At 46.4% G+C, this 27,589-nt stretch overlaps 3 protein-coding genes across 4 annotated transcripts; 1 reads left to right on the top strand and 2 right to left on the bottom strand.

Moving 5' to 3' along the window:
* The first annotated feature begins 12,513 nt into the window (after positions 1-12,513).
* On the top strand, positions 12,514-16,936 carry LOC109783266 (UDP-glucuronic acid decarboxylase 2). Its single transcript, XM_020341868.4, has 5 exons — positions 12,514-13,351; positions 13,503-13,582; positions 13,815-13,898; positions 15,172-15,246; positions 16,306-16,936. The coding sequence occupies exons 1-5, from the start codon at positions 12,580-12,582 to the stop codon at positions 16,621-16,623; spliced, it is 1,329 nt and encodes a 442-aa protein (XP_020197457.1). The 5' UTR covers positions 12,514-12,579; the 3' UTR covers positions 16,624-16,936.
* A 308-nt stretch (positions 16,937-17,244) lies between these two features.
* LOC109783265 (DNA-directed RNA polymerases II, IV and V subunit 8B) lies at positions 17,245-20,023 on the bottom strand. The gene is made up of 5 exons (XM_020341867.4): positions 19,903-20,023; positions 19,518-19,595; positions 18,927-19,084; positions 18,667-18,770; positions 17,245-17,629 (listed from the first exon to the last, which is right to left on the bottom strand). The coding sequence occupies exons 2-5, from the start codon at positions 19,588-19,590 to the stop codon at positions 17,518-17,520; spliced, it is 447 nt and encodes a 148-aa protein (XP_020197456.1). The 5' UTR covers positions 19,591-19,595; positions 19,903-20,023; the 3' UTR covers positions 17,245-17,517.
* Positions 20,024-21,107: 1,084 nt separating this feature from the next.
* Positions 21,108-25,487, bottom strand: LOC109783264 (UPF0235 protein At5g63440). Of its 2 annotated transcripts, none has more exons than XM_020341866.3 (7): positions 24,933-25,487; positions 23,235-23,335; positions 22,341-22,494; positions 22,166-22,262; positions 21,914-22,002; positions 21,707-21,775; positions 21,108-21,532 (listed from the first exon to the last, which is right to left on the bottom strand). In XM_020341866.3, the coding sequence occupies exons 1-7, from the start codon at positions 25,485-25,487 to the stop codon at positions 21,473-21,475; spliced, it is 1,125 nt and encodes a 374-aa protein (XP_020197455.3). In that variant the 3' UTR covers positions 21,108-21,472. The 2 variants fall into 2 exon arrangements, with proteins under 2 accessions (XP_020197455.3, XP_020197454.1); XM_020341865.4 differs by having other exon boundaries at positions 23,235-23,349; positions 24,933-25,272.
* Positions 25,488-27,589: the final 2,102 nt, after the last annotated feature.

The raw sequence follows: 27,589 nt of genomic DNA, 5'->3' as shown, positions 1-27,589 counted from the left end.
GCCACTTCGTTGACCCCAAACCGTCTGTTTGTGACAGCGACGGTACGAATGCGAACGTGTGTGTAGGGTTAGTGAGGGTGTCCTGAAGTAAGAGGTATCCACCTGTATGGCTGTCGTCCATGGGCCGGGCTGATGGCCCGCCGACCACCGAAGGAAGGGCTATTGAAGCTGTGACCCTTGGCACGTCCATCTGGCATGACAACTGGACCTCTCTCGGGGCCTTGGCGGCCGCTCTTCCTGCCGCGTACACACACTGTCTCCACCCCAGCGCAACCTTGGAGGATTTTGGGCGGCTCGGTCCCGATGCAATTCCTATGCATGATCGTCTGTCTAGGTCTGCTGAGTTGGAGCTCCACTTACTTCGGTATGCGCTTACTCGCGTGCGTTTCTCTTCGACAATGGATGAGCGGACACTCGCTTGGGGGGGGGGGGGGGGGGTCTACAGTTCAAGGCGGGTGCAGTGTACCATATGATCAAAAGCTCTGGCTGCGGGCTCCCCCTGCACGACTTAAACTGGGACGGCTTCATGCCCCTCAAAGTCAAAGTGTTCGCCTGGATTCTACGGCATGGCAACACCCGTACGAGGGCCTTCCTTCATCGAATCGGGTTCCTTGACTATGACGATTGCCCTTTCTGCCCCGGGCGGTCGGAAACAATCACGCACCTCTTCTTGGAATGCCCCCGTTTGCGTCAGATGTGGGCGTGTATGCTCGACCGTCGTCGCTTGCCGATTGACTGCACGGTGGAAAGAGTTTAGGCCGCCTTCTCTGCTTGTCACCCTTCCTGGAGCCGTCCTCTCCTCAGCACGGCGATGTGCTCTGTCCTATGGGTGGTCTGGAAGTCCAGGAACCGGATGGTGTTCGATAACATCACTGGTAGAAAACAGGGCTTTTACCCCGGTTCATAAGGGCCTTTAGTCCCGGTTCAGGAACCGGGACTAAAGGGTACTAATGCCCTAGCCCTTTAGTCCCGGTTCTTACACGAACCGGGACTAAAGGCCGTCCACGTGGCCGGTGCGGGGAGCCCAGGCAGGAGGGCCTTTGGTCCCGGTTGGTGCCACCAACCGGGACCAATAGGCATCCACGCGTCAGCACCTGGCAGGAGCTGAGTTTTTTTTTTGAAAGGGGGGGGGTTTGGGGGTTTTGGGGGGTTAATTTAGGTTGTTATTAGGTAGCTATTAGAGAGAAGTGTCCTCTCTTATATCTCCGTGCTTGGTTTACCAACGCTACGTACTGCTATGCCTAAACATGGCTTAGATTGAAGTGAAGGCAACATGTGGTGCATGTCGAAAGTAATACTAATCCGGACTTGATCAAGTTTGGATTGTACTACTTTCGACACGCACCACATGCATGTTGCCTTCACTTCAATCCAATCCATGTTCATTTCACCCGCTGATATATAATAACTCTTCATGCATGCATCATGCATCATCATATATAATAACAAGTCCTACTAATCATCATCATACAACTTCTACTCGTTATTACTAACAAGTCATACGATCATCATCCTCACAGTCATCGAACCAACCCTACTTAATTGTTCTTAGCACATGATCATCAGTATTAGGTAGGACCGAAATACCCTCTTTAAGGTAAAATAGCATAAAACAATATAGACCCTAACTCTCCATTATGGAGAATGGAGATCATCCTGTCTCCAATTCTTGCGCCTTGCTTCCTTTTGCTTCCAAGAAGCTCCTTGCGACTGTCCATACATTTTTTTCCATTCTTTGATTTGCATGTCTCCACTTCTTTTAGAAATCCGGTATGGACAGTTGAGATTCGTAGGATGACCTGGTTGTATATTCAAAACATCAAGCCTACCATTCAGATACATCAAATGAGGCACACAATCCTCTGGGATTATCTGTTGAAAAACATAGTAATAACTTCATAGTTAGCAATGATAATGCACTAGTTTTAGAACTATGCAAAATATGCACGGATGTCGTAATAGTAAGAAATCTTACCAGGGTATCTCCATAGTAGTTACCGTAGTTCACCACGTGCACTAGTGGCACGTATGGAGGACCATAATGATGAGGAGTTTGATTGTAGATATTGTAATTCTCAATATCAGTACAAAATCCGACCAGTTGAGTTTTCTCCTTATAAGTTAACTCAGAGCCATCGGTGTAGTAGGTTCTGTCTACCATGTTCCGCACATTGTTTGAACAATCAAAATAAGCTGTCAATGAAAATAAGATGTCAACTATTTTGAAATGAACAATATAAATTAGCTAATAACTATGTTTGAGAAACTCACATAGCGGTAGAATTGGAGGCGTATCAACAAGGACCCAAATGTCCATATTGTCTTGCTCGATGTCAGGATCACCAAGATCCATGGTGACAAGCATACCCTCATCAAAGCCATACATCTTGCAAAATGCTTCCCAATTTTTACAACCAAAATGGGTTACGCTCTCAGAATTATACAGCTTTACTTCAAAATCTATATCATGATGGGTTCTTAGGTGAATTTTCTTTGTTTCCATACTTTCATGGTCTTCAAAACCCATCCTCTCCAAGACGTAGCGTCTTGCATGGCATGGGATAAGCTAGCCGAATTGTAAAAGATAAAAAGTACACGTTGAAATAGTTGAAGTCGTGCTTAATTACGAAAAAATAACACTTGTCGTCGTTGCGTACCGTTTCAACATCGAACGTCTCCTCCAGCTTAATACTGAAGCGCCGATCTTCGTCCAGGTGAGGCCTGTCGCACTGACCTCGGTCGTCGTGGCACCAGTCGCACTCCCCCGGGAGACTTTCGTCGTCCGAGTACGACATTTCCTATGTTCATATATAATTCAAATATTAAACATCTACAATTAAATATATGTACTAAAAAACCTAAGTTAGATCATTATTATTCATCACGGGTTGACTATCGGTTTGTCGAGTCTTTTCTTGAAAACTCTCAGCTCACGTGGTGTATACATTCGACCGTTGGTGATGGTCGCTCCTCCCTTTGTCCCCGTGTGCATTACACCAAAATGTCTAGCTAGCACACGGGAACAAAGGAGAAGCGACCCCCACGACAACAGTCGGGATTCTTCGTCCTCTCATATATATATGGTGGAACTCTCCCTCACTGATTCCTCTCTGACATTTGCGACCGTCGGTGATGGTAGCTCCTGCTTTCGTTCTCGAGTGCATTACACCAAATTGTCTAGCACACGGGAACGAAGGAGAAGCTACCCCCACGACAACACAGCCGGGATTCTTCGTCCTCTCATATATGATGGAGACTCGACAGACTTACAGTCAACCCGAAATATCATTTAATTATCTTTCTAAAAGAGGATTTGGCTGGTCTCACCTCGATGTCGGAGGGGGCGGTGACGGGGACGACGGCGGGGATGATGGAGGGGCCGGGGCTCCTAGATTTCTGTGAAAACAAAAACCCTATAAGCTATCAACTAATCATAGTGCTCTCCAATTTTAGCATTCAAAGTAGGATCGAAGTAGTTTTCCACTTTGAGCATTCAATAAGCAAAATCAAATCACAAAATAAAGTAGTATCCAAATTAGGATGCATTCAATTATAAGCAAAACTACATCATCTCCATGCGTCCGTACATGAATATTATCACTAATACACCTCGAATACTATCATACATATAGCATCGCTAGTACAGCTAGAACAGTAGCGCCCGACGGGCATCGGCGCGGGCGGTGGACACCCAAAGGGACGGAACCATCACAGGATCATAGCTCCAGTGAGATCCCTGAAGAACCTGCCAGGTACTCTCGAACCTGCCCTCCAACGCAACCATGTAGCGACGGACGTGCTGGTCCTCCTCGCTGACACGGTGACGTACCTCCTCCACGGTGTCCGGAAGCCTCGGCACCGTCACTGGCCCACGCGAGCGCCACCAAACAAGGATCGGGTCAACGACGGGCTGGTTCCTCACCAACCTACGCCCACCGGAAGGTAGCACCTCCCAAAACCAGCCCGGCGGAGCCCAGTCCCGGACATGGCCCCTCTGATCAAGCCGGCCTCCTCCGCCGAGTCGACGACGAGGATGCGGGATAGGCATCGTCGACGTCGATGCGGGAATAATTGCTTTAACTAAAAAAACAAACTAGTTCTATTAATTTCCTTACTATAAATAGAATAAAGTAGTACTTACTAAAAATAAACTAGCTAGTTTAACTAGTTCTATTATTTTTCTAACTAATTCTATTAAACACTTTCTAGGTAGTACTTACTAAAAGTTATCGAGGAGGGGGGTACATATATCGACAACGACATACCCGATAAAAAATAAGAAGAGGAAGAAGACGCAAAAAAAGAGGAGAAGAAGAAAGGAATAGAGGAGGAGATCGAAGAAAAAAAAAGAAAAAGAAGGAGAGAAAAAAGGAAAATAAGAAGGAGAAGAAGAAGAGAAGAAGAGAAGAAGAGGAGAGGAAGTAGAGGAGAAATAAATTGATATATTCTTTGCATATGAACATACAAACATTTGCATATTCAATAATAATATCACCAAAAAAATCTAAACTACACATCTAAATTACAACAACTAAATTATCTAATTAACTACACATCCAAATTAATACAACTAAATTACAAATCTAACTACACATCCAAATTAATACTACACATACAAATCTAATTACAACAAGTAAATCTAACTACACATCCAAATTAATACTACACATACAAATCTAATTACATCCAAATTAATACTACACATACAAATCTAATTACACAAATCTAACTACACATCCATATTACAGGGAGGAGGAGGAGGGGATCGGGGCGGCGCTCACAGGGTGGCGGAGGGCGACGGCGTGGGTGGCGGAGGGCGACGGCGACCGCGGCGGGCCGGGGGCGGAGGGCGGCAACGGTGACGTACGGGGCGACGGCTCGGGGGCGCGCGGCGGATGCCGACGGCGACGGCGGCGGGGGGCGGAGGACGACGGCGACGGGCGATGGCGTGGCTCGGGGGCACGGGCGACGGCGACGACGACGGGGCAGCCTGGCGGCGTAGATCGAGCTCGCGGCGTCGTCGGGCGGGGGGACACTGGCGATGGAACACCGCAAATTTCCAAAGTGCTACTTATATAGCAAAGGCTTTGGTCCGGGTTGGTGGCTCCAACCGGAACCAATACCCACCCTTTGGTCCCGGTTGGTGCCACCAACCGGGACCAGAGGCCTTTGGTCCCGGTTGGTGGCACTAACCGGGACTAAAGGGGGGGCATTGGTCCCGGTTGGTGCCACCAACCGGGACCAAAGGCCTTGCGCTGCCCGCGGCCAAAAGTTTAGTCCCACCTCGCTAGTTGAGAGGGGCTCGGACTGGTTTATAAGCCCCACTGCGGCTGCCCTCTCGAACTCCTCTCAAATGCAGGCTTACGGGCCTAATGTCACACTGTGCTGTCTGTGGGCCTATTGGGCCTTCTGCGGGCCTGAATCCTGGCCCAGGTTGGGTTTCTAGTCGTATTCAGGCCGTGGTGGCCCAATAGGTGGCAGTTTTTTAAATTTTTTGCATTATTTATTTTCTTTTGTTTTTTGCTTTATTTTTTAATTCTTTTTGCTTTTAGGTTAGCAAAATTATAAACTGTCTGTTAGTGCCATTAGTTTTAGAAAACATATAAACTTTCTATTAGTGCCATTAGTTCTTTATGAAAATTCTTTTTGCTGTATTTAGTTTTTTTATTATCTTTTTTGCTATATTTATTTTGTTTTATTTCTACTTACAACAAAAAACTTATTTATTTTATTTTATTTTGTTTCTAATTACTTATTTATTTTACTTTATGATAATTCTTTCTGCTATTAAAGTTTCTATCAAAAAAAGTTCTTTATGAAAATTCTTTTTGCTTTTAATGATTAAAAATAAAAAAGAGGCGCAATGCGCGTTGATTTGCTTCAAGCCTTTCGGAATAGTGTAGACTGCACTGCACATAGCTCGATGCAGTCTACCTTATTCCTCAAGGCTTGAAGCTAAGCAACGTGAGCATTGCGCCTCTTCTTCATCGTCTCTGCACTCAGGGCTTATAAACCGCTCCTAGTGCCTCTCAGCTAGCGAGGTGGGACTAAAAAACTGCTTAGCTAGTAAGAAACTCTAGTACCGGTTTGTGCCACGAACAAGTACTAAAGGTGCTCGTGGGGCCACAGCCTCATTAGTACCGGTTCGTGGCAGCAACAGGGACCAAAGGGTGGAATTGGTCCCGGTTCGTGCCACCAATGGCATGTTACAAAACGGACAATCTCTTTCAAAGTATGAGGATTTCATCCGGAAACTCGTCTGTTATAAAGAGATTTCATTTTTTAAAACTTATTTGAACTCCTGACTTTTTGTGTGTTCAAAATGCACCATTCAAAGCCACATCATCATTTGTCAATCCTTTCTGACTTCATTTGTTATTTTTCATGCATTTACTAATTATTTTGAGCTATAAGACCCTAAAATTGAAAATCATTTCAAATGAACTCTGAAAAGGTTGAAAGTTGGCATGATATCATCATTTCATCCACATAGCATGTGCAAGAAAGTTGAGAGGGTTACGGCATAAACTGGATGCACTTCGTGTACAAAACGGACAATCTCTTTCAAAGTATCAGGATTTCATTCGGAAACTCGTCTGTTACAAAGGGATTTCATTTTTTAAAACTTATTTGAACTCCTGACTTTTTGTGTGTTCAAAATGCACCATTCAAAGCCACATCATCATTTTTCAATCCTTTCTGACTTCATTTGTTATTTTTCATGCATTTACTAATTATTTTGAGCTATAAGACTCTAAAATTGAAAAGCATTTCAAATGAACTCTGAAAAGGTTGAAAGTTGGCATGATATCATCATTTCATCTACATAGCATGTGCAAGAAAGTTGAGAGGGTTACGGCATAAACTGGATGCACTTCGTGTACAAAACGGACAATCTCTTTCAAAGTATCAGGATTTCATCCGGAAACTCGTCTGTTACAAAGGGATTTCATTTTTTAAAACTTATTTGAACTCCTGACTTTTTGTGTGTTCAAAATGCACCATTCAAAGCCACATCATCATTTTTCAATCCTTTCTGACTTTATTTGTTATTTTTCATGCATTTACTAATTATTTTGAGCTATAAGACCCTAAAATTGAAAAGCATTTCAAATGAACTCTGAAAAGGTTGAAAGTTTGGCATGATATCATCATTTCATCCACATAGCATGTGCAAGAAAGTTGAGAGGGTTACGGCATAAACTGGATGCACCTCGTGTACAAAACGGACAATCTCTTCCAGACGCATTTTATTTTTATTTATTTTACTGTTGCTATTTTTATTTATTTTACTGCTGCTATTTTTACTTAATTTATTAAGGTTTATTTATTGTAGTTACTATAATTTATTTTATTTTATTTTATTAAGGTTTATTTAGTTTTATTTATTTTATTAAGGTTTATTTATTTTATAAATATAAAAAAATGAAAATAGATGCGCTTATAGAGAAAATTCAACCTAAATTCATAATAAATTTCTATGAAATTTACTATGAATTTAGGTCAAATTCCCTGTATAAGGGCATCTATTTTCACTTTAAAAGGCAGAGAGGGACGGGCTTATAAACTGGTGTGAGCCCCCTTCGGTAGGCGAGGTGGGACTAAACACTGGCCGCGCCCTTTAGTCCCGGTTTGTGGTATGAACCGCGACTAAAGGGTGGTGGGCCAGGAGCGTGGCCCATTGGTCCCGGTTTGTACCACTAACCGGGACCAAAGGGTCCATACGAACCGGGACCAATGCCCACGAGGCCCCGGACGGCCCCCTGGGCTCACGAACCGGGTCCAATGCTCACATTAGTCCCGGTTCGTGACTGAACCGGGGCTAATGTGAAAACTGCCCTGTGACGTTTGCCCCGTTTTCTACTAGTGCATCCGTACCTCGGATGTGGACTTGCGGCGTTTGATTACAGAGCATCTTCTCTTATGGATAGTTCGGGCTCCATCCCGCGTAGACTGTGCGTCGTTGCGTCAATGGTGCGCGAATGTTTGCAGTTGAGCCCCCCTCTCTCTCTCCCCCTCCCCCCACCCCCATTAGCGCTCTGCGGGTGTGTTGTGTGATGTAATGCTTCATTATTACTTTTAAATACAAAAATGTTCAGGTGGGCGATCGCCCCACGTTGAATGTTCAAAAAAAAGCTGTGACCCTTGGCGTGACGAAGATGGAAACTTTTGAATACTTGGCGTACACTTCAAGGAGAGTTCTAGTAGTCGACATGTTTATTCCTAGTTGCCATTGTAACCTAGGTACCCTTGATGCATATATAATCCAAGGGGTTTAGTCTTTGCAGCTACGAACACAGGCCTTAGGATTTAGAACACAATCATCTGATCTTGAGGTAGATCATCGTGTACTTTGTACTCCATCGAATCAATACAATCCAAGTAGAACGTAGGATTTTACCTCTTCAAGAGGGCCCGAGCCTGGGTAAAACATCGCCCTTGTCTCCTGTTACCATTGTTCCTAGACTCACAGCTCGGGACCCCCTACCCGATATCCGTCGGTCTTAGCACCGACATTGGTGGCCCATCCAGGTCTCGATGTACGGTCACTCCGGAACAATGAAGGTATCAGTTAACGATCAAAGCCAAGACGACGTATCTCCTACGCGAGAGCTCCAAGTCATCGGATCAACCAAAGGAGAAACCCATATTGGATAGCCCTTCCTTCCTTCAGAGTCGAGTAACGGTCCTGAACCTATAGTTGAACCTCACACTTTCTCTCCTAGCTCGACCGAGGATCTTCACGCGCACATGAATCAAGAACCGGCATGCCACCCGATGGAGGATGGCGAACCCAGTCAATTCAAGGAGCATGGAGCTCAGATCCAAAAGCCAATTCAATTGATTCAGCTTTGGCACATGGACCTCGGGAGGACATCTCGAAGCGTCAAGCCCACAACAGATGGAGGTCAAATTTTTTATCCCACCCACCCCCCACATCAAGTACTTCCCGAGTAACTCAGGGCCACCCGATGTCTGGGACCTAATCTACGTCAAACAACAACCTTGTGAGACAGTTTGGCAACTCTTGATGAGATTTTTGTTCGTCAAGAAAAAAATCCGGATTGTTGTGACTTAGAAGTCTTGGCGGCTTTTTGAGTTCAAACGTTCTCCGAACTATTAGACTTGGTATCAAAATTCCACATCATGGAGGACACCTGGTTGGCTCAAAAAGAATAGAGGGATTCAATTTGTGTTGAATCAGCAAACCATCATACACAACCAAATGAGCGCCTTCGACGCTCTAACGCAGAAGAGCCATCACGAAAAAGAAATAGGCTTGTAACAGGATCGAAAACTACCCTCGACGCACTCCTAGACCAACCATGTCCAATCCACTTTGTCATATTGAACACAAACCCAACTCAAGGCCTTAGAGCTTGTTGGGTGGTTAAATAGGTGGCAAAGGGAGGGGAAGGCCTCCTCAACAGCGCTGAATCGCGTAACAAGCGTTCGGCAATATCATCCGACGAGTGTGAGATCTTAATGATCTATGGAACCCATCCTTCAAGGAACAACGAAAAAGAGCCCTTCGGGAGATGAGCCACGTTTATCCTCAAAATTACATGGCAAATCTGTGAGAATTCGCATGGCAAATAACCACTACCTACATAATATCTTCAACGTCTTTCAAATTTTTTGCCATATCAAATCCTTGAAATTGCACCTAAATCTTGGATGCAACTTTTTCTCTCTTGCGATTTGGAGGGAATCGAGGAGGATGTAGTGTAGGGGGTTGTTCTTCTGTTGTGTGTGATTACCTCAATTCTCGTTGGATGTTTTTTTTTCTTGAGAAATCAAGCTTCAGGCAGCTGATTTTTTGCCATCTCGTCGATGCAGAGGAAGAGGAATGGCGACAATCAAGTGGAGATCACGAGGAGAGGATGAGGGGTTCCTTTAATTTGCTTAGCATCCAAGAAGGTGGGGTAAGGAGAGGGGGTTTAGTTTGGGGGTAGTGTTTTTTCTCATAGGTGGAGCGGAGGCGAATTCGCCGTGGCTCGTGCTCGCACTCATTGCACGGAGCAAGGGTCTGGGGCAAACGTTCATGTTCGCATGTTTGATCTGTTTATGGACGTTCAATCGCTCCCAGGTCAATATGCAGGAATGTTCACACCATATTCGCGTACTTTGTTTTCCATGAGAAACAATAAAACAAATAAACATCTTCTACAGAGAAAACAAGAATGTCTTGTAATATTTTATTTTATTTTTTTGCGGGAGAATGCCTTGTAAGATTCATATTGCCATGGCATTGCAATCATTTGTTTTTGAAATCCCACGAATCATTTGTTTTTGAAATCCCACGAATCAAAGAGCCATGGAAAAAGGGCAAGGATGAATAGTAATTTAGTAGGGTTTTTTGAAACTATATATGTTGACAACATGCATGTCCCCATGATCTAACTGCGTGCAAAATTTCATGAACATATGGCATATACTGTGATGTGAGGAGAAAAATGTACTCTGAAAATCATGTTTGCCCGAGCTCCTTTTTCAAGGTTGGTACGTAGAAAGATTCAAAGACTGAAGAGTACTTTGATTAGTAGAAAGAGCTCCGAGACTCTACGGTGCGGCTTGAGTTTAGTCGCTATCAGGTACACTTACTTCATAAACCAACCGCCTAATCATCCCTAACCAGCTCTATTTTTCAGTAATGATGATGCTCGTTTCAAGGTGACGAGCCGCTCTCTGTTCCGTTCACCGAAACAATTCTCTATCCATGGGGCCTATTTTGTCTTCGCCTCCCCCTGCAAGTCGGGCGCACGCAGCACTCGTCGACAGATGGAGTCGCCGTCGCGTCGACCTAATTTCGGGTGCCGAATTTTCCTTGACAGGAGTGAAGAAGAGACCGACCTCTAAGAGAAAGAAAAACTGTTGTGCTTCTGTCCAGATTAATTAGGCCTCGTTTTCACGTCGCTGCGCCTTGGATATTTCCATCTTGCCGCCTGCTCACCCTTTCCCGGCAGCGTCGTGTCAGCTTGCTAGCTAGCACCCGTGGGTGATTTCCGGCTTGGGAAGGCAGCTTCGTACGCTCCTTGCAGCTGGGAACAACAACAGCTTTTTGTCAAACAAGATGGCACGATTACGGCAAGGGCACTGGAGGAGAAGAAGAGGGAAAAGTTGGCTGCCGTTTCTTGTCACGCATGCATGCATGGAACTTTCACCGGCTGACCGCCTCTGCTGGAGTCTATCTTTTCGAGAAAAGAAAGAAGAAGACTCTGTTGGGGCGTCACTCTCGCCTCCCCAGCTGTTCACCAGACTCCTCGTGACTTTACTTGCGGCTGCGTGCATCTTCAGACACAAAATCCAGCTGCGTTTGTCATAATATATAAAAAAATCGAGACTTTACGAAATGTAGCGTGAAACGGAAACAACATCAGAGAAGAGAAGAGGCCAGGCCAGGCCGAACGCCGCACGGGCGGCAGGATGGATCCATGATCGGCCCACCGGAAAGCCACGTCGACGGACGCGGTGCGGTGCGGTGCGGATGGATCCGACCAGCTTCGTCGTCCGTCACCCGCGCTGGCCGCGCACGCACCGACGGACGGCCTGGAGCGCGCGCTCCCGGTCAAATGTGCATCCCGCGCGCAGCCCGCGTTCGTTAGGCTAAGCCGGTGGAAGCTCAGACTTTTCGTGCCGTGTCGACCCAAGCTAGACTGCCCGCTAGCCAGCCGACATAGGCCCACACGTAGTACGAGAGGGATAGCCTGCACGTTTCCACACGGTGCATGCGACGCTACGTGGCTAGGTGAACGCTCTGCAACAGACCATGACATGTGCACCGTATCCTAAGGCTACGACGCGGCCATTACTTTGCTGGTTCAAACGGGAACCTGGTCTGGTCGAGTGAACCTGGGTACGCTTCATAACGCTTGACACCGCCCCCATACGGCCATCCCATCGACGCGTAACAACGCTGTTATCACACGCGCGTGCACACCCTTGACGTGCGCCCTCCCCAAAGCGCCAATCAATCAACCGCTGGACCACGCCAACGCCCAAGAGTGCGAGCTAAGCACAACACTTGGAAGTTCGAACCCGTCAAAACCAGCCCCACAAATCGTATTCAAGCGGTTTTCGAAATGGTCCTTTCCGTGTGTGCGTTTACCATACCCCAGCAGTGCACGTAACGACCCGGCAAACAGCAGTTTCTCCTTTGTTTTTACTCGAGCATCCTTTCCTCGAAGCCAGCCGTTGAGAATGTGCACACTTGCTGCCGATCCTTTCATCATGAGATTAAAAAAAATGGTAGGACTCGGTCGGCGAATGCACACATGCTCTCAGCCTCAGTCAAACATCGGGCACGGTGGCAGGGCCGGGTAAATTTCGCCACATCGAGGGGCGGGCTGCGCGCGCGCCGGGCTCCCGCGGGACGGCGCCGATCGCGGGGCCACGTGGGCGGCTCAGCCCGCGCCCGCGATCCGATCGCACGGCCCACGCGCCGCCCGCGGCCAGCCCACCTAACCTCAACCTCCTCCTCAAATACGCGCCACTCCTCGCCCTCTTCTCCCGCACACCCCCCCTCCCCGCGCGCACCAGCTCAGGAGCCGAGAGAGAAGTCCATCACGCGATCCGCCAATGGCGTCCTCCGAGCTCACCTACCGCGGCCAGCAGGCGGCGGCGGCGGCCGACGGCGCGCACGCCGCGGCCGAGAGCAAGCCGCGGACCAGGCAGCAGCTGCCGCAGCCGCTCCGGTACGTGCTGGGCGAGCAGCGCCTCGTCTTCTCCTTGGTCGGCATGGCCCTCGCCACCCTCCTCTTCCTCCTCCTCTCCCCCTCCACGACCACCACCACCACCACCAGCGTGGCGCACCTGGCGGCGGTGGGGCTGGCGTCGCGGCAGTACCAGTCGTCGGGCGGCGCGGGGCGGATGGCGTTCGAGGAGGGCACCGGCGGCGTGCGCCACGGCCGCGTGCCGCTGGGGCTGAAGCGCAAGGGCCTGCGGGTGGTGGTGACCGGCGGGGCCGGGTTCGTGGGGAGCCACCTGGTGGACCGGCTGCTGGCGCGCGGGGACAGCGTGATCGTCGTCGACAACTTCTTCACGGGGCGCAAGGAGAACGTGGCGCACCACGCCGGGAACCCAAACTTCGAGATGATCCGGCACGACGTGGTGGAGCCGATCCTGCTGGAGGTGGACCAGATCTACCACCTCGCCTGCCCGGCCTCCCCCGTGCACTACAAGTTCAACCCCGTCAAGACCATCAAGACCAACGTGGTGGGCACGCTCAACATGCTCGGCCTCGCCAAGCGCGTCGGCGCCCGCTTCCTCCTCACCAGCACCAGCGAGGTCTACGGCGACCCCCTCCAGCACCCCCAGGTCGAGACCTACTGGGGCAACGTCAACCCCATCGGTACGTCATCACATCTTTTCTGGCCGGTCCTATCCTAGAGCCGCCATGGCGGTCGTCCTCGTCAATCTGTTGGAGCACACAGGATGCATGGGAAAAGGACAGAAATGCTGCCATCGTCCTCTCCTCTTTCTGAACGGAAGTATTTGTGCAGGTGTGCGGAGTTGCTACGACGAGGGCAAGAGGACGGCGGAGACACTGACCATGGACTACCACCGCGGCGCCAACCTCGAGGTTCGTGCCCGGCCCTGCTTTAATCATTCACCACTCACTCAGCAACCTCAGCTTTGCTGGAAACGAAAGCATCCTCCTCTCCTTTTCTTTCCATTATTAAGCAAAAAAATAGATTATGATGTCAGCTAGTAGTAGCTAGCATCGGATCATCATGCAACTGCTGCAGTTAAACCAAGCTAATTAGGGTAATTTCGCCTGGTTAACTGACTGTAACTAATCTGTGTGCTGGCAGGTGAGGATCGCTCGGATCTTCAACACCTACGGGCCGCGCATGTGCATCGACGATGGCCGGGTCGTCAGCAACTTCGTCGCTCAGGTAAGAAAGATAACCTACTAGTACTACTGTAACTAACTAATTACCCATGCACAAGCATGCATGCACGCTTCCACGTAACTTCCTTTTTTCCGGCTCTAATATTGTTTTTTCGATCTAGATCTACGATAGGGATTGATTAGTGCTGCCTCGATCTTGTAACTTGTAAACTTCTATTCCCATCCAGCCGTTGAACCCACAGCCCCACATGCAAGTCTACTGATTTAAAAAAAACATGTACGGGAATGCACTATTCTATTACTCCATATTTTATTTTCTAGTAACTCCTTATATAGTTTAATTTCTTTCTGGTTGTTCATTTTTTTACATACTCCAAAACTAGACCATTTTTTAAAAAGCGATTGTGTACAAGTTAAGAAAAATAGAGTCGTCACAGTCACGCGAGGCCAGATGCGTCACGCGATCGAGGCGGCATTGCACCTAGCAACACACCACCACTGATGCTCCAAAAATAGTCGTCATCGATGATAACGTATATCGTCGAAGACATAAAACGCTCCCCCTTTTCCGTTGGGGCCTTGGGGGTATATTTGCTAGATCGTGTTCCACGTGTCGGGGGTTTGCGGGTGTAGCATGTTAAGAGCTTATGGAGCTTACGGAAATAATAGGGTCAACTACAGTCACACAAGGCAAGATGGTCGCAGGGGACGGCACTGTACCGAACCACACACACACTCCAAAAATAGCCTTCGGTGATACTCCATCCGCTCTATAATGTAGCGCATATAAACTTTCTACCTGCATGATTTTCATCATTTCTTGTTTCGTTTATCCTCTGGCTAGCTGGGCTTTGCTGAGGGGGGACACACACGCAATGAGTGGACCAAGTGTTTGGTTTGTTGATTCGTCCCAGGGTCCAAATCACGTGCTATCGTGCGTGGCAAAAGCAGCGCGGAATTAAATTAAGCTAGATGGAGAAACTTTGACAAGTGGACGCCACGTTCCAACTCTCATTTTCTTAATCCAAGCCTGGCACCAATCACCCCCACTTAATTAAAACCTTCTTTACTCCGAACTTGACATGATTCTTTACACGCGAAAGGTACGTGCATATGTGTGTGGTGGAAGAAATGATAACAATTAGCAGGAAGATCAGTCACACACCCACACCCACACGGCTAGATGAAGAAACCAGTGATGCTTAGCCAGTGAAAGCGCATAGGCATGGCACGATTTTGTCTTTGATGTTAACAACTGCTAACGGTGACATGCATTGTGTCGATTGATGTTTGATTGATGGGCTTGCTTGGTGCAGGCGCTGAGGAAGGAGCCCCTGACGGTGTACGGCGACGGCAAGCAGACGAGGAGCTTCCAGTACGTCTCCGATCTGGTAAGCTCTCCCTCTCACCAACACACACGGCCACAAGTCAAGATTCATATTCATATATGCACACGCACGTTCCCTTGCTGGTGGCTCCGCACGCTCCATTATACAAGCTCCAACAGCAGCACGGTTCTCATTAATCGGTTGGTTCATCGACCGTGCAGCTGAAGCTAAGCTAATTTACTTGCAGTTGATTTCCATGTGCTCGATCATGGTAGCATAGTTTGCTTTGCAATGCAACATTTTTCCTCTCCTACACGCGTGCTGAAATTCTGAGTCGTTGGCTGCCATGCCAGCGCTACACCTACACGCGTTGGCGTCTCAGTCCAGAATGCGTACGTGGGTGCTGTTACAGTCGTCCGTGCTCACAACGGCACGGGTTGAGTAGGTCGGGGTGGTCCAGGTCCCAACCATTTTCCATTTGGCGCTGGTGCCTGCCTTGCCTACTCAAGTACAGAGTCGCTGAGTTGCTAGCATTTTTGGCTTTGGTTTTGGACCACGTACCCTACTGATACGGACCGAGTTGGCTCGATCGATCATCAGCTGGGCCTCGCCAGTAATTGTCCCGGCCGAGGCCGTGGACCTCTTGCATTGCATCGTCGTGCTGGCTAGCTTTGTGTAGTGTGGTCTCTCTCTCCCGTACCGTACGTTGCTGCTTCGACGGGAAGCAATGCAATGTAATGTAGATGAAACTGCACGAACGAACGGTCGAGGCAGATGGTGCACCGTACACATCGATCTGGACCACGCACGCACGCAGGTGCAGGTGTTTCCAAACTGGTTGGTGCACTGTTGCTGCCGATGGGCACGGCAACATCTGGCGAGTAGCTTTCCATCACCCTTTTTGGCTCCCGGGAGCAGCATGATCGAGCCCCTTTGTCGTTGAACGGAACCACGAGCCGCCACTGTTCCATCGACCAAGAGTGTCGTGTCACGTCCATGCCGTCGTCCTTGCCAGATTGGTACCTCAGAGCTCGGTGTCATGGCATCCATGGGTGAATATATTCTGGTTTTACCAAGGAAGTGTGTAGGTAGTGTCTAATACATACATATCTGATGGTGCAGGTTGAGGGTCTGATGAAGCTGATGGAGGGAGACCACGTGGGGCCCTTCAACCTGGGGAACCCGGGGGAGTTCACCATGCTGGAGCTGGCCAAGGTGGTGCAGGACACCATCGACCCCAACGCGCGCATCGAGTTCCGGGCAAACACCGCCGACGACCCGCACAAGCGCAAGCCCGACATCACCAAGGCCAAGGAGCTGCTCGGGTGGGAGCCCAAGGTGGCGCTCAGGAACGGCCTCCCCCTCATGGTCCAGGACTTCCGCACCCGCATCTTCGGCGACCAGAAGCAGCAGCAGCAACAACCAGACGGCTCCGAGTAGTGATCACCCGTCGTCGTCCATCGACGCACCGCCCCGCCGCAGGGCGGTGCCGTTTCATCATCTTGTTATGTAGGATGGATTTGTTGAGGGAGGAAGAAGAAACATGGGACAGTAACAGCAAGGATACCTGGAAATGAATGAATGAAACCGGGGAATATACACCATCATATCGACTGAGTAGCTTTTTAGCGCCATGTATCATGGGTGAAGTAGCTAGATGGGTGCGCCAAGAGCAGGCCGCGATCTTAACTATGACCGTGCCCGAAATTTGTTCGATCGCATTCTTCTAATTTTACGTCATAATATTTGAAAATTTCCATGTTGATTTATAGAACTGGTACGAAGGAGGGCACATGTTTGATGAAATCCAAACAATCTCGATCGGCCATACAATCAGAGACCCATTTACTGGCTCCTGCACAATAGCATCTCCCTGTTTAAGACTTGTCTGAACTTCCAGTCCTCGTGAAGGGCGGGGAGGAAACGGCATGCCGACTTTCTCGTCTTTGCAAACCTGTAAATGCAACAGCTACCCTACATACGGTCGTCAATTGCCTGCTGGAGATTTGGTTGAAGTTCAGACAAGCAAAGATGCAGTAGAATTAGACCACCAGCATCACATTCACAGTGATAATAATTATTACCAGAGATAACATTCGTGTTTCATCATAATTTACCCGGAACATCGACAACATAAGTTAGTAACACGCATAATGCGCTCCAGGGGAACAGGAATAAGCGACTGGTGCTACAGAGAAGCCATGGTACCAATCTAGAGTCGTATTACCGCCAAAAGAGTACATAAGGGTGTAGGACGATTAGCCTCCAAATGATCACAGGCTTGGTATAGCCTTGAGTGAACTACAAGCGCTGGTTATCAGGTAGATGACACGTTTACACCTTTCGGATGAGGAGGAACAGCTTTTGATCCAGCTCGAGGTTAGCAGCACTTGAAGGATCACCTTTGAGCAACATCAGGAGGCCGCCAAAAGATGCATAGATCTCCCTGGAGAGAGGAAAAGGTGGGTAAAACTATTAGAATAGTTGCACGAGTGAATTGGTCAAATCACTTGGTTGAGTTTGAGATATAGGTGTAAAAGGTGTAGGTCCGGTTTGAGATATAAAAATAGGCATTCTGAGTTGCACTTCTACTGCATGGTGTGAATGTGTGATTCACATAACATAACTAGCCAAGCATGCTTATATATGGTTCAAAAACGAGAAAAGACCGTCAACACACCTATATCTGTTTCATAAGAAAATGAACTCCTTTTGCAGATATTTAACAATATTTCTAGTAAGTACAAACTACTTATAAACGAGGAATATCAAATATGTAAAACCAAACCCTTCAATCAGCCCTTCAACAGATGGAACTTTGCTCTTTGTATGAGACTATGAGTTGCACCAAAGATCTCCACATGGGAACAGCCCAATGCCCATGGCATTATTTCATTTGTACTAACATTCATTTCGAGGGAAAGCAGCCGAGCTTCATCTTGGACCGTGTACATAGCATCAGGCTACTCAGTAACACTCAAATTAAGCAATCCCAAAACCAACCCCTTATCTTGGACCATGTATATACACCAGGTTACTAGGTAACACTCACATCAAGCAATTTGAACTGCCCTGCCCCACCCACCCATTATCTTTGACCATGTATACATCAGGTTACTCAGTAACACTCAAAGGAAGCAATCTCAAACACCACCCCTTATATCTCAGTATATTCACCAAGTTACTCAGTAATACGCGCATCAGGCAATCTCAACACCTCTCCCCGACCCACACAGGATTATATGGACATGCATTACGAAGCCAGGATTAAGGAGCTGAAGGGCAAATAAGAGAATCATTATGTACTCTCCAACTCATGAGCTTCAGAAACACGGTTATAGGCAAATTCTTCATCGGCTATATGACGGTAAGAAATCAATCTCACATTAAATCATATATTACTCAAACATATCGCATAAATCAAATCCTGCAAGATTAAAAACCCACACAAAATCACGAATCTAGAGTTCAGAGAAGTCATACACTTTAGTAGGTCCTTTATCCTTGCTGGAATTGTCCTCTGAAATCTTGTAAAGCTTTCCATGCATGACATAGTCATACTTGTCAGCAAGTGTTTTCCTGCCAGCCTGAAAGAAGGAAAGAAATAACATGAGCTTCCTGAGTAACAGCCCCTAAACATGCGTCCTCCATGAAGACAAGTCCGTGTAAGACAATAACAACATTTTAGGCAGTTGCCAAATTATTTCATGATCAACTTCTGAAGAAGAATCAGGTAATGTTACCTGTGTATAGTAGCCAGTGTCTGGAGTCCCGTCCAGATTCAGTGTCGGAGCTAAAACCATGGTGAACTTGTCACCCATATGCATTGGGTAGACATCGGTAGCGATATCTAATTGCATGTACATCTCCAACTGCTCACTTCTAGCCTCAATGCGGTTAACTGCACACCGACGTGGAAAGGTAAACGTTTCAGTTCAGTAATCATCTGCAGCTATGAGGTTGCACAAGTGTCCCTATGATGTTAAGTGTTAAGAGTCCAGGATCCAAACACTGTAGAGCACTGTGAACTGGGTAGGCATAAATTACAAAGTTATTAATATCTCAAAAGGCCTAGCGCTTGCTTGCACTTAATCTGCACATAACTGCTCATAAGCGTGTGCTTTGGTCAGAAAAGCGCAAGGAGGTGGCAAAACACACACTTAACGCCTAGCGCTTTTTCTTAAACTATGATAAATTATGTTGCTACGTAACTGCTAACAGCAACTCCAACAGACGGACAGGCATAAATGAGCAGCATGATTCGGCAGAGCAAAGCGCCGCGCAGTAGAACTGTAAACGTAAATTCACCATGCATAACAGCCGGAGCGAACTACCTCTGTCGAACTTCTTGCCATCGGGATCAATCCTGGTCACGTGGAAGATGTCCTCAAAGAGATGCTCTGCCATTTTCCCTGCCCAAGACGGAGAGCACCAACTTCAGTTATGCAGTAATAAACCTGCTAAGAGAGAGCACGGAAACCCTAGCATCCTACTACCGATTGCTGGCTCTCAGACAATCCACACAAGTGAATCCTGACCCGCTTCTCCAAACAAACAAACAAACAGAGAACGCCCCCGAATCCTAAATCAACAAGCGGCGCAGCCTAGCCCCTCAGAAGCCACGCCCACGGATCCGTCGGGCCCGACGGCGGCGAGGAGAAGAGAGGCGAGCCGGGCCGGTAGAAGGAGGGAGAGAGGGAGGGGGGATGGGGGGTCGACCTGAAGCGCCGGGGAGGGGCCGGCGCGGATCGCCTGGGTTGCGCTGCGAGGAGCGGAGGCGATGTGGGGACTGGCAGGAGAGGAAAAACAGAGGGTTTGGGCAGAGCTTCGGCCTTTGGTGTGTAGTGGAGCGAGACTGGTGGGTAGGGTTTCTGCCATGGACGGGCCGTTCGTGGGCTAGGGTCTGGGCCCGTGCCGCTCTACGTCGCTCTGTCTTTGTTATTTATTTATTTTGCTTCTTCTCAAAAAATAAATTTATTTATTTTGCTCAAAAAAAATCCTCTAAAAAATTTATTTATTATTATTGTCGCTTATATGCTATAAAAAATATTTTTTAAAGAAATAAAAAAACTTTACATTCTTATCTTTCCTTCCTTTTCCAAATTCCTTTTTATTTTGTTATGTCTATCATTTTCTCTGTTTTTGAAAGTGCTAAACATTTGCCATGGTACTATTTTGGGTTGCTTGGTACGACATGGATGGGATTGCTTGGTTGTTTCACGGACAATTATTACTTCCGTTGTTTGCATTGCCCAATTTGGCAATTCTATGAAATTATATCTAGCATGGTTCCTTTCTTCACTACTACTCCCTCCGTTCCTAAATATAAATCATTTTAAGGAATCCTATATGGACTATATTCGGAATGGCGGAAGATAGGTCTGGATACGTGACTATGGGAATTCTTGAGAGAACCGATTCAAGCATTGCTAGTGGGGTTTGTCTATATCAACATAGTTTACTTCACACACAAAAATGAATGTCAACTATAAATGAAAGTTTTCCATGAAAAAAACTATATAGTGAAGTTAAAATTTTACATCTCCTCGTCACATGGATAGTCAACTTAAAAAAAAAACATTCTATTAAGTCTGAACACTAAGAAGAGTTGGCCTCGATACACATCTACACTGCTCTGCATTTTTTTTTTAGATTTTTGTGATTGCTTACTTAATGCTTTTGTGTTAAATTTGCGACCATAAAAGACTTAACATTGTGGATGTCCCACAAAAACAATTCATTAACCAACAAAGGAGTAACAAAACGAGGCACATCATAATGCACAACCAGATCACAAGAACTCTGTCAAACCAATAACAATATGACGAATCTCAACATTCCAGACATTGCATGATTATAGTTTCCAATTTACTTGTCTGGTGAAATTCCTGCGGAAGCTTGAACAATAAACGCACAACACAAAATATGAAATCATTCATGTCAAGCATTAAATCTGAGAAATCAAATGTGTATGTTGGATGTTTCAGGCGAAACATGGGTAACAATATGCATCACAACTCACACAATTTTGCTTCAATGTATATCTCCATCTCAGTAATGGTTACAAGATTACAACAGAAACAATGAACAAATTCAGCACAGATTGGCTGCTTACTCTGAAGTCAGAGCTAGTCCTGTTAAGCAGCCTTTCGACTCTCTTAGCACCTTCTGATCTTCAGACACCTGGTTCTATGGCCCGAGCCTTCTCGTCAGCAGATCTAATACAGGTGGCCTTGGGTCATTTTCCTTCCGGATAAGAGTACAGGCTGCTGCAATTGAAGTCGGTATTCTATGGCTGGACAGCTTCTAGGAGCTTCTCATAAACTTGCCGCGCAGACAAATCCTCAACCTAAAAATAAAGTCAAGGTATTTTGTGCAAGAGAACAATCAATAGATGGAACCAGAAGATTGCTGGAAAATAAATAATGAACAACATGTGAAATGTTGAGTCAACTGACTGCTAACAGAAAGCTCGGCACATTAATATGTTCCCTAAAATGAGACATGAGAAATGGGAACTTACAATCAGAAGCTTTGATTTATTATTCCATCCCCTTTGAAGGGTCATCTGACTCAATCTTAAGCCAAGCACCTGATTACATAAATTGTCAGACCAAACATGTTCAAGTGAGAAGTATGAACACCTTATTAGATTTATACCAAGGTAAACAAATACTATAACATTGAAATGTCTCAAATACTGCCAAGAATTAAGATTGAAGAAAGTGACCTTTCCCATAAATTCTAGCAACTCGTTGTTGGCCTCCCCCCGAGCAGCAGGGGCAGCTACTGCTACTCGAACATCGTCAGCGTTCACTCCTGATAAGAATAAATACAATTGTCACGTCTTCTTTTCTTTTGGTAACTGAAATGATACTGATTCCTCTTAGTACTGTCCGGTTTATTATGTTATAGAGGAGAGCACGGTGCTTAGTTGCATTAGTTTAAACAACAAATTTACTACAAGATTAACATAACGTACTTGTTATTGCTGAACGTTGTGCTCGGTCTTCTACTTCAATGGCAACTTGGACAAGTCCACCTTGCAACTGTGTTATGCAAGGGGGTACAGGCGCATCCTACAGTTTTCATGGTCTGTTAGCTTACAAAATAGTAAAACAGATTGGAAAGATCAAAGGAAGTTCCATCACACTTACATGTGGATTTGTCTCAGCCGCCACCGAACTCAGTGCTCCATCAACAACATATATATAAGGAGCAAGCTCCAAATCTTCCTCCGATCGGTAGCAAACAAAAAGGTCGCATCCCACGCAGGTCATGCGAAACTGCTTTTCGAGTTTTCCTTCTCCACTGCATCAGAGATACTTCCATTATATAATCAGCAAAATATGTAGCCCACTGCAACAATGGAATCACCTTAAGACAAATGACCCTGGTGTGGTTACTAAAAAGGAGTATTCACATGAAAACTGTGGATGGTGTAAAAGGATTCACATATTTCAAAGTACAGAATAAATCCACAAATCTGATACAGGGAAAATTGATTCTAAAGGTAGCACTAGCTCTCTATACTGATTGCAGGTCATAAATACTGACTCGCAAGAGTTGATATGTGCATGCATGTGTTGTGTTTCAGGGTGTGCCATTAAAAGAGATGATTTAAGTTAATTAGGAAAAAGGTAGTACATCATAACATCCTATTGCAGGTGTTGTTAACTGGTGTTTCAGAGATAAGATACTATGATCTGTTGTGTTGATCTTTAAATGTGTCCTCATCAAAATTATTCATTTGCAAGTTGGCTACTGTTGTGCAATAAAAAGTTGTGTAAGTTTACCCTGAGTTGATGCAGCTACCACTGGATTTTCTTCTCAAAAACAATTGTGCACACTTAAGATCGCACCACTCATATCATAGGTACATACTACGCGATAATAGATAAAGTGGCAAATTTCACCAGGGTAGTCAGCATACATAACATCTCATTACCAAGGTGTAATATTGTCTATAAATTGTGCAATGACATTAGAAAACATGGGATTTGACTCAAGTACCTAACAATAACAAAGTTACAAGGTATGATTAGTAATACCGTTTCAACAAGATTTTTCCTGCATCTTTCACATTTAGCCTCGCAAGATGCTTTGCCTTATCTAGAACATGTGCTCGGTCGGTCTTCCTCTTTGGCATTTTCTGCAATAGGGTATCTTTATAACAAACACATCAGAAATGATTATATAGCAGATACTTGAAGTATTAACAGGGCACACCGAATACAACAATCTTGAAGTAGTCAATATCAGAAAGGAATCTCAACTTAGTAATTTAAAATTTCTATCACTAGCTAGATTTAACTGCTAATCATATGAAACAACACAATTAGAAACAAGAAAAAATGACAAGATTCAAAGTGAGGGCAAAATAAATTCGATAGGCGAAAAGTCCGATTAATCAGTTAATCAGCTACTCGGTGACCCTCCGAGGAGGGATTAATTGGCCAGTTAATAGGCGGATTTTTTGGACAGTGCAAACAAGTTATTGTGGTTTGATCTGTGACAAATTACAAACATAGATCAGTACAGCTTTCTACTATTCCAAGGAACCATCTATGGCAACCTCAGCTAAGAGAAAACTCATGATTACTAGTAGTAATTAAGCTCAGAAGAACAAGCAAGGGTGAAATTCAAAGTTCACAATGCTGACACCCAAATGAAGAAAACCTTCTAGCAAGCCGAATCCCTATAGCACTATGTTGCTCTTGTTCTTGATTAGTTCGTAACAAGCAGGCAGAGATTGGATAAAAACTGAGTTGGCCTCAGAGCATCGGAGGTTATGAACGATGCGGATCCTTGAGACACAAGCAATTTCACCGCTGGTAAAGTCGGAGAGACCTGATCCCACTCCTCCCACAGCAGTTTTGGTTTCCCTTCCCCTTTGGCGGCAGTGGCGATGGTGGGGTGGTTGTGCGGTGCTTGACATTGCACCTTTCATGCTTTGATTTGAAGTCTGCTGTGTTCATCCACCATCCCCCAGAGCAGGTCACACCGGATCTGTCTCACTCGGTGGTGAGTGTGGGGAGGGCACGCGGCGGGGACATTTTTTCGTTGGCATTCGTTGGTGGGGGGTTAGTACCTGTTGCATCTAGGTTTCATGCGGTTTCCCTAAGGGCTCCTTTGATCCAAAGGAATTTCATAGAAAATTTTGCAGGGTTTAGATCCTTAGGAATTTTTCCTACATAGGTTTGATTCGTGGGATCGGAATTCTTCGGGAAAATTCCCAATGATTGATTTGCCCTCTAGTTTGGAGGAAAGTTTCCATCCACTTAAACCTCCTTTTACAATTCCTTTGTTCTTGATGTGGCATCAAACACTCTTTTATCCAAATTCCTATAGTTTCCAAATCATGTATAGGATTGAAGAGAGCATGCCACTCAAATCCTATATTTGTTTTCCTATCCCTGTGCTTTGAAGATCATGTGAATCAAATAGGCCCTAATTAACCCCAATTCTACTATCCTTAACACATAGGCAGGGCTCCTGCCGGGTTATCTAATCTAAGAAAGACAAAAGGACTACCACTTCATTGACAAGAATCCCCACTCGGTGCTTCAGCTAGAAAGGACAAAAAGAAAAAACACTCCTTCACTCCAAAGCTGTAACATTAGCCTAGAACACTCGGAGGGACTTGTCAGATCTGTTATTAAAACTAGCCGAAGCCTCCAGAAACAAGCCCATGCTGTAACGAAGAGGAAGCGAGAAAGGAGGGCGTGAGGGGGAAGGAGCCGACTGACCAGTGATGAGGACGTGGGAGGCGCAGTGCTTGCAGTAGTAGACGAAGAGGTCGGACTCGGGGCCCTCCGGCAGCGCGTCCTCGCTCGAGTACGTGTGGGTCGTCCGCTTGGGCATCTTCCCCCTCGCTCGCTCGCTCGGCTGCTGCGGTCGGCGGCGAACCGGAGCGGCGTCAGGGCGTGGGGGGTGGGCGGGCTCTCGGGCACGGCTGCTCGGGCGGAGGCAATCGAGCAGGGGATCTGCGTCGTAGGCGAGGAGACGAGGGGAGAGATGACGTAGAGGCGGCGGGGCGGAGGACGAGACGGGAGGAGTTGTTGGCTCGGTCGGACCGGGGAGGCCGGGAGGGCCGAAGTTCTGAACTTTTTGTCAGACTTAAGCACGATCTGAACACTTGTCGTAACTTTTTCAAATCTGACCCTTTTCCTACGCCGAACTCGCATCCACTCTGGCAATAGGATGCTGAATAGGCAAAAGCATACCAAAGCCTTTGACGGTAAACAGTTATACCCTACCGTCATCAACCCTGTCGGGAGGACGATGAATAGGTAAAAGCCCATGGGGCGGGCCAACCCACCAAACCAGCCCCATCTTCCCGTACTGTCCCAAAGAAGAACAAAGAGCTGCGGCTCTCTCCTCCCCTCCACTCCCTCTCCCCCCATCTCCTACATTTTTTCATTGTTTGGCCGATAGAGATGCCTCCACGGTGGGGGAGGTAAGCTCTTTCGATCCCTCCAATTAGTTTTATTCGATAAGTTGTAATTTTGATGCATTTGTTGGCACTATGTGAACCCTAGTTCATCTATTAGTTTGAAATTTTGTTGATTCTAAATTTATTTATAATTGATATGTTGGATGTGTGGATTAATGGATGATGTGTGGATATGTTGTATTGTTTCATGGATGTGTGGAATCTGACTCGGCGCTGAGGGAAGTGATGAAAGTAAGTTTGAGCCTAGCCATAACCTTGAAGTAACCATAACCTTGATCCATATCCTGTTTTTGACATATCGTCGCTTCCTCGAGCCATGCTATCGCAGCTTCCTCTAGTTGTGCCACTTCGTCGTCTCGCATGCCGGCGCAGCTTCTCTAGCTGTGCCACCTCGTCGTCTCGCCATGTGGAGGAGCCCGAGGAAGATGAGGATGTTGAGGAAGCTGAGGGAAGTGATGAGGGTGACGAGGAGGGGTACGACAAGGGTGACGAGGAGGAGTACGATGAGGATGACGGATATCCACCCACTTAGCCAACCCAGAACAAAAGAAAGTTTCATCAACACAAGAAGATTTGGAGTCCATCACCGCTCTAGAAAGAGTTTCCTCGTCGCTGAACAATGAAAGAAAGAAACGAGGGTCACTCAAAGAGAAACGAGGAGCGTGGATCCAAGAGGGTAGGAAGTGATAATGGTCACTTGCTTCCCTTCTAGTATCCGGGCATGTCGAACTTGGTGTTTGAACTTCAAAACTTGTGTTGGTTATGTTGAACTATTTGCTATCTTTGATATGCTCAACTATTTGCTATATTGGATATGTAAAACTATTTGATATGTTAGATACGTTGAAACTATGTGATGCTATCTATTTGTTCAATTTTGAAACTATATCACTGTGATCTATTTGTTAAATGTTGAAAATATATTATTGTGATCTATATCATGTTTCTAAAAGCAGAGAAAAATTACTCTGCTTTTAAAGGGTAAAGTACCCTACCACCAAGGCCCATCGCAGTAGGGCCAGGAAAATTCCTTCGAGGCAACAATACGTTTGCCCATAGTTTTCAACCCTACTGCCAGGGACATTAACGGTAGGGTCACACGCCCTATCATCCAGATAGAAGGGTTTTGAGGGTTTTGTGGGGTTAACCCCTACTGCCAGGGTCGATGGCGGTAGGGTATAACTACCTGCCGACTGGGGCTCTGGTGGTAGGGTACTTGTCCATGTTAGCATGGCTGATGACCCCGTCTTCTTTGTCGTTACCCCTACTGCCAGAGCCCCCGTCAGCAGGCAGTTATACCCTGCCGCCAAGGACTTTGGCGATAGAAAAAGGGTAAAAAAATAGAAACATGGGCCAGATCGTGCTTACGTTTGACAAAAGGGTCAAAACAGTTATTTCGGCCGATTGGGGAAAGTTGGTGTTGTTTGGTTGGCTTCCACAAAAAGTTGCGTATGCATCATTTTCACACGTTGGATTTTGGCCCGGCTAAGAAGCTGCCTGTCAGGAAACCATTGGTATACAAATAGTCCACAATGGATTCTCACTCATTATATTTTTAGTGCCTTATTACTTTTTAAACATAGTACAACACAGATGCCTACAAACATGCACATATATTCACCCCTGTGAACACACACATGCGATCTTACCCCTATGATAGTGCCTTATTAATAATTAGTTGTTTTCAGTTGAAGAAAGATATAATTGCTTTTCAATTGGTATATAAATAGTATGGCAATGGATTCTAGGTATAGAATTAGTTTGTGGGGTGAAGTTGCTCGGTTGGTGCCATGTAGTCATGGCGGATAAAAGTTTTAGGGTGTCGAAGTAAATGACCACGGGTAGCCTCATCAGGCTCCCTTGGTATTTCAAGACATCGGGGCCGGCTGCGCCCCTCAAGCATCAAAGACAAAGGACCACCTTCTTAGGGCCGGCTGCCGGAAGGCGGCG

The sequence above is a fragment of the Aegilops tauschii genome, chromosome 2, assembly GCF_002575655.3.
Source record: "Aegilops tauschii subsp. strangulata cultivar AL8/78 chromosome 2, Aet v6.0, whole genome shotgun sequence".
NCBI classification, from domain to species: domain Eukaryota; kingdom Viridiplantae; phylum Streptophyta; class Magnoliopsida; order Poales; family Poaceae; genus Aegilops; species Aegilops tauschii.
The sequence above is the reverse complement of the archived record's forward strand: the minus strand, read 5'-3'. Positions and strand labels throughout refer to the sequence as shown.

What these genes read in the sequence shown, in the direction of transcription:
- LOC109783266 (XM_020341868.4), top strand. Translation starts at nt 12,580, where the DNA reads ATGGCGTCCTCCGAGCTCACCTACCGCGGCCAGCAGGCGGCGGCGGCG. An exon ending in ACCGCGGCGCCAACCTCGAG is followed by an intron (nt 13,583 to 13,814) that starts GTTCGTGCCCGG and finishes GTGTGCTGGCAG; the next exon opens with GTGAGGATCGCTCGGATCTT. An exon ending in TCCAGTACGTCTCCGATCTG is followed by an intron (nt 15,247 to 16,305) that starts GTAAGCTCTCCC and finishes CTGATGGTGCAG; the next exon opens with GTTGAGGGTCTGATGAAGCT.
- LOC109783265 (XM_020341867.4), bottom strand. Translation starts at nt 19,590, where the DNA reads ATGGCAGAGCATCTCTTTGAGGACATCTTCCACGTGACCAGGATTGAT. An exon ending in TGGCAAGAAGTTCGACAGAG is followed by an intron (nt 19,085 to 19,517) that starts GTAGTTCGCTCC and finishes GTCGGTGTGCAG; the next exon opens with TTAACCGCATTGAGGCTAGA. An exon ending in ACACTGGCTACTATACACAG is followed by an intron (nt 18,771 to 18,926) that starts GTAACATTACCT and finishes TCCTTCTTTCAG; the next exon opens with GCTGGCAGGAAAACACTTGC.
- LOC109783264 (XM_020341866.3), bottom strand. Translation starts at nt 25,487, where the DNA reads ATGGGCTTTTACCTATTCATCGTCCTCCCGACAGGGTTGATGACGGTA. An exon ending in CGGCTGAGACAAATCCACAT is followed by an intron (nt 22,263 to 22,340) that starts GTAAGTGTGATG and finishes TGAAAACTGTAG; the next exon opens with GATGCGCCTGTACCCCCTTG. An exon ending in ACAACGTTCAGCAATAACAA is followed by an intron (nt 22,003 to 22,165) that starts GTACGTTATGTT and finishes TATTCTTATCAG; the next exon opens with GAGTGAACGCTGACGATGTT.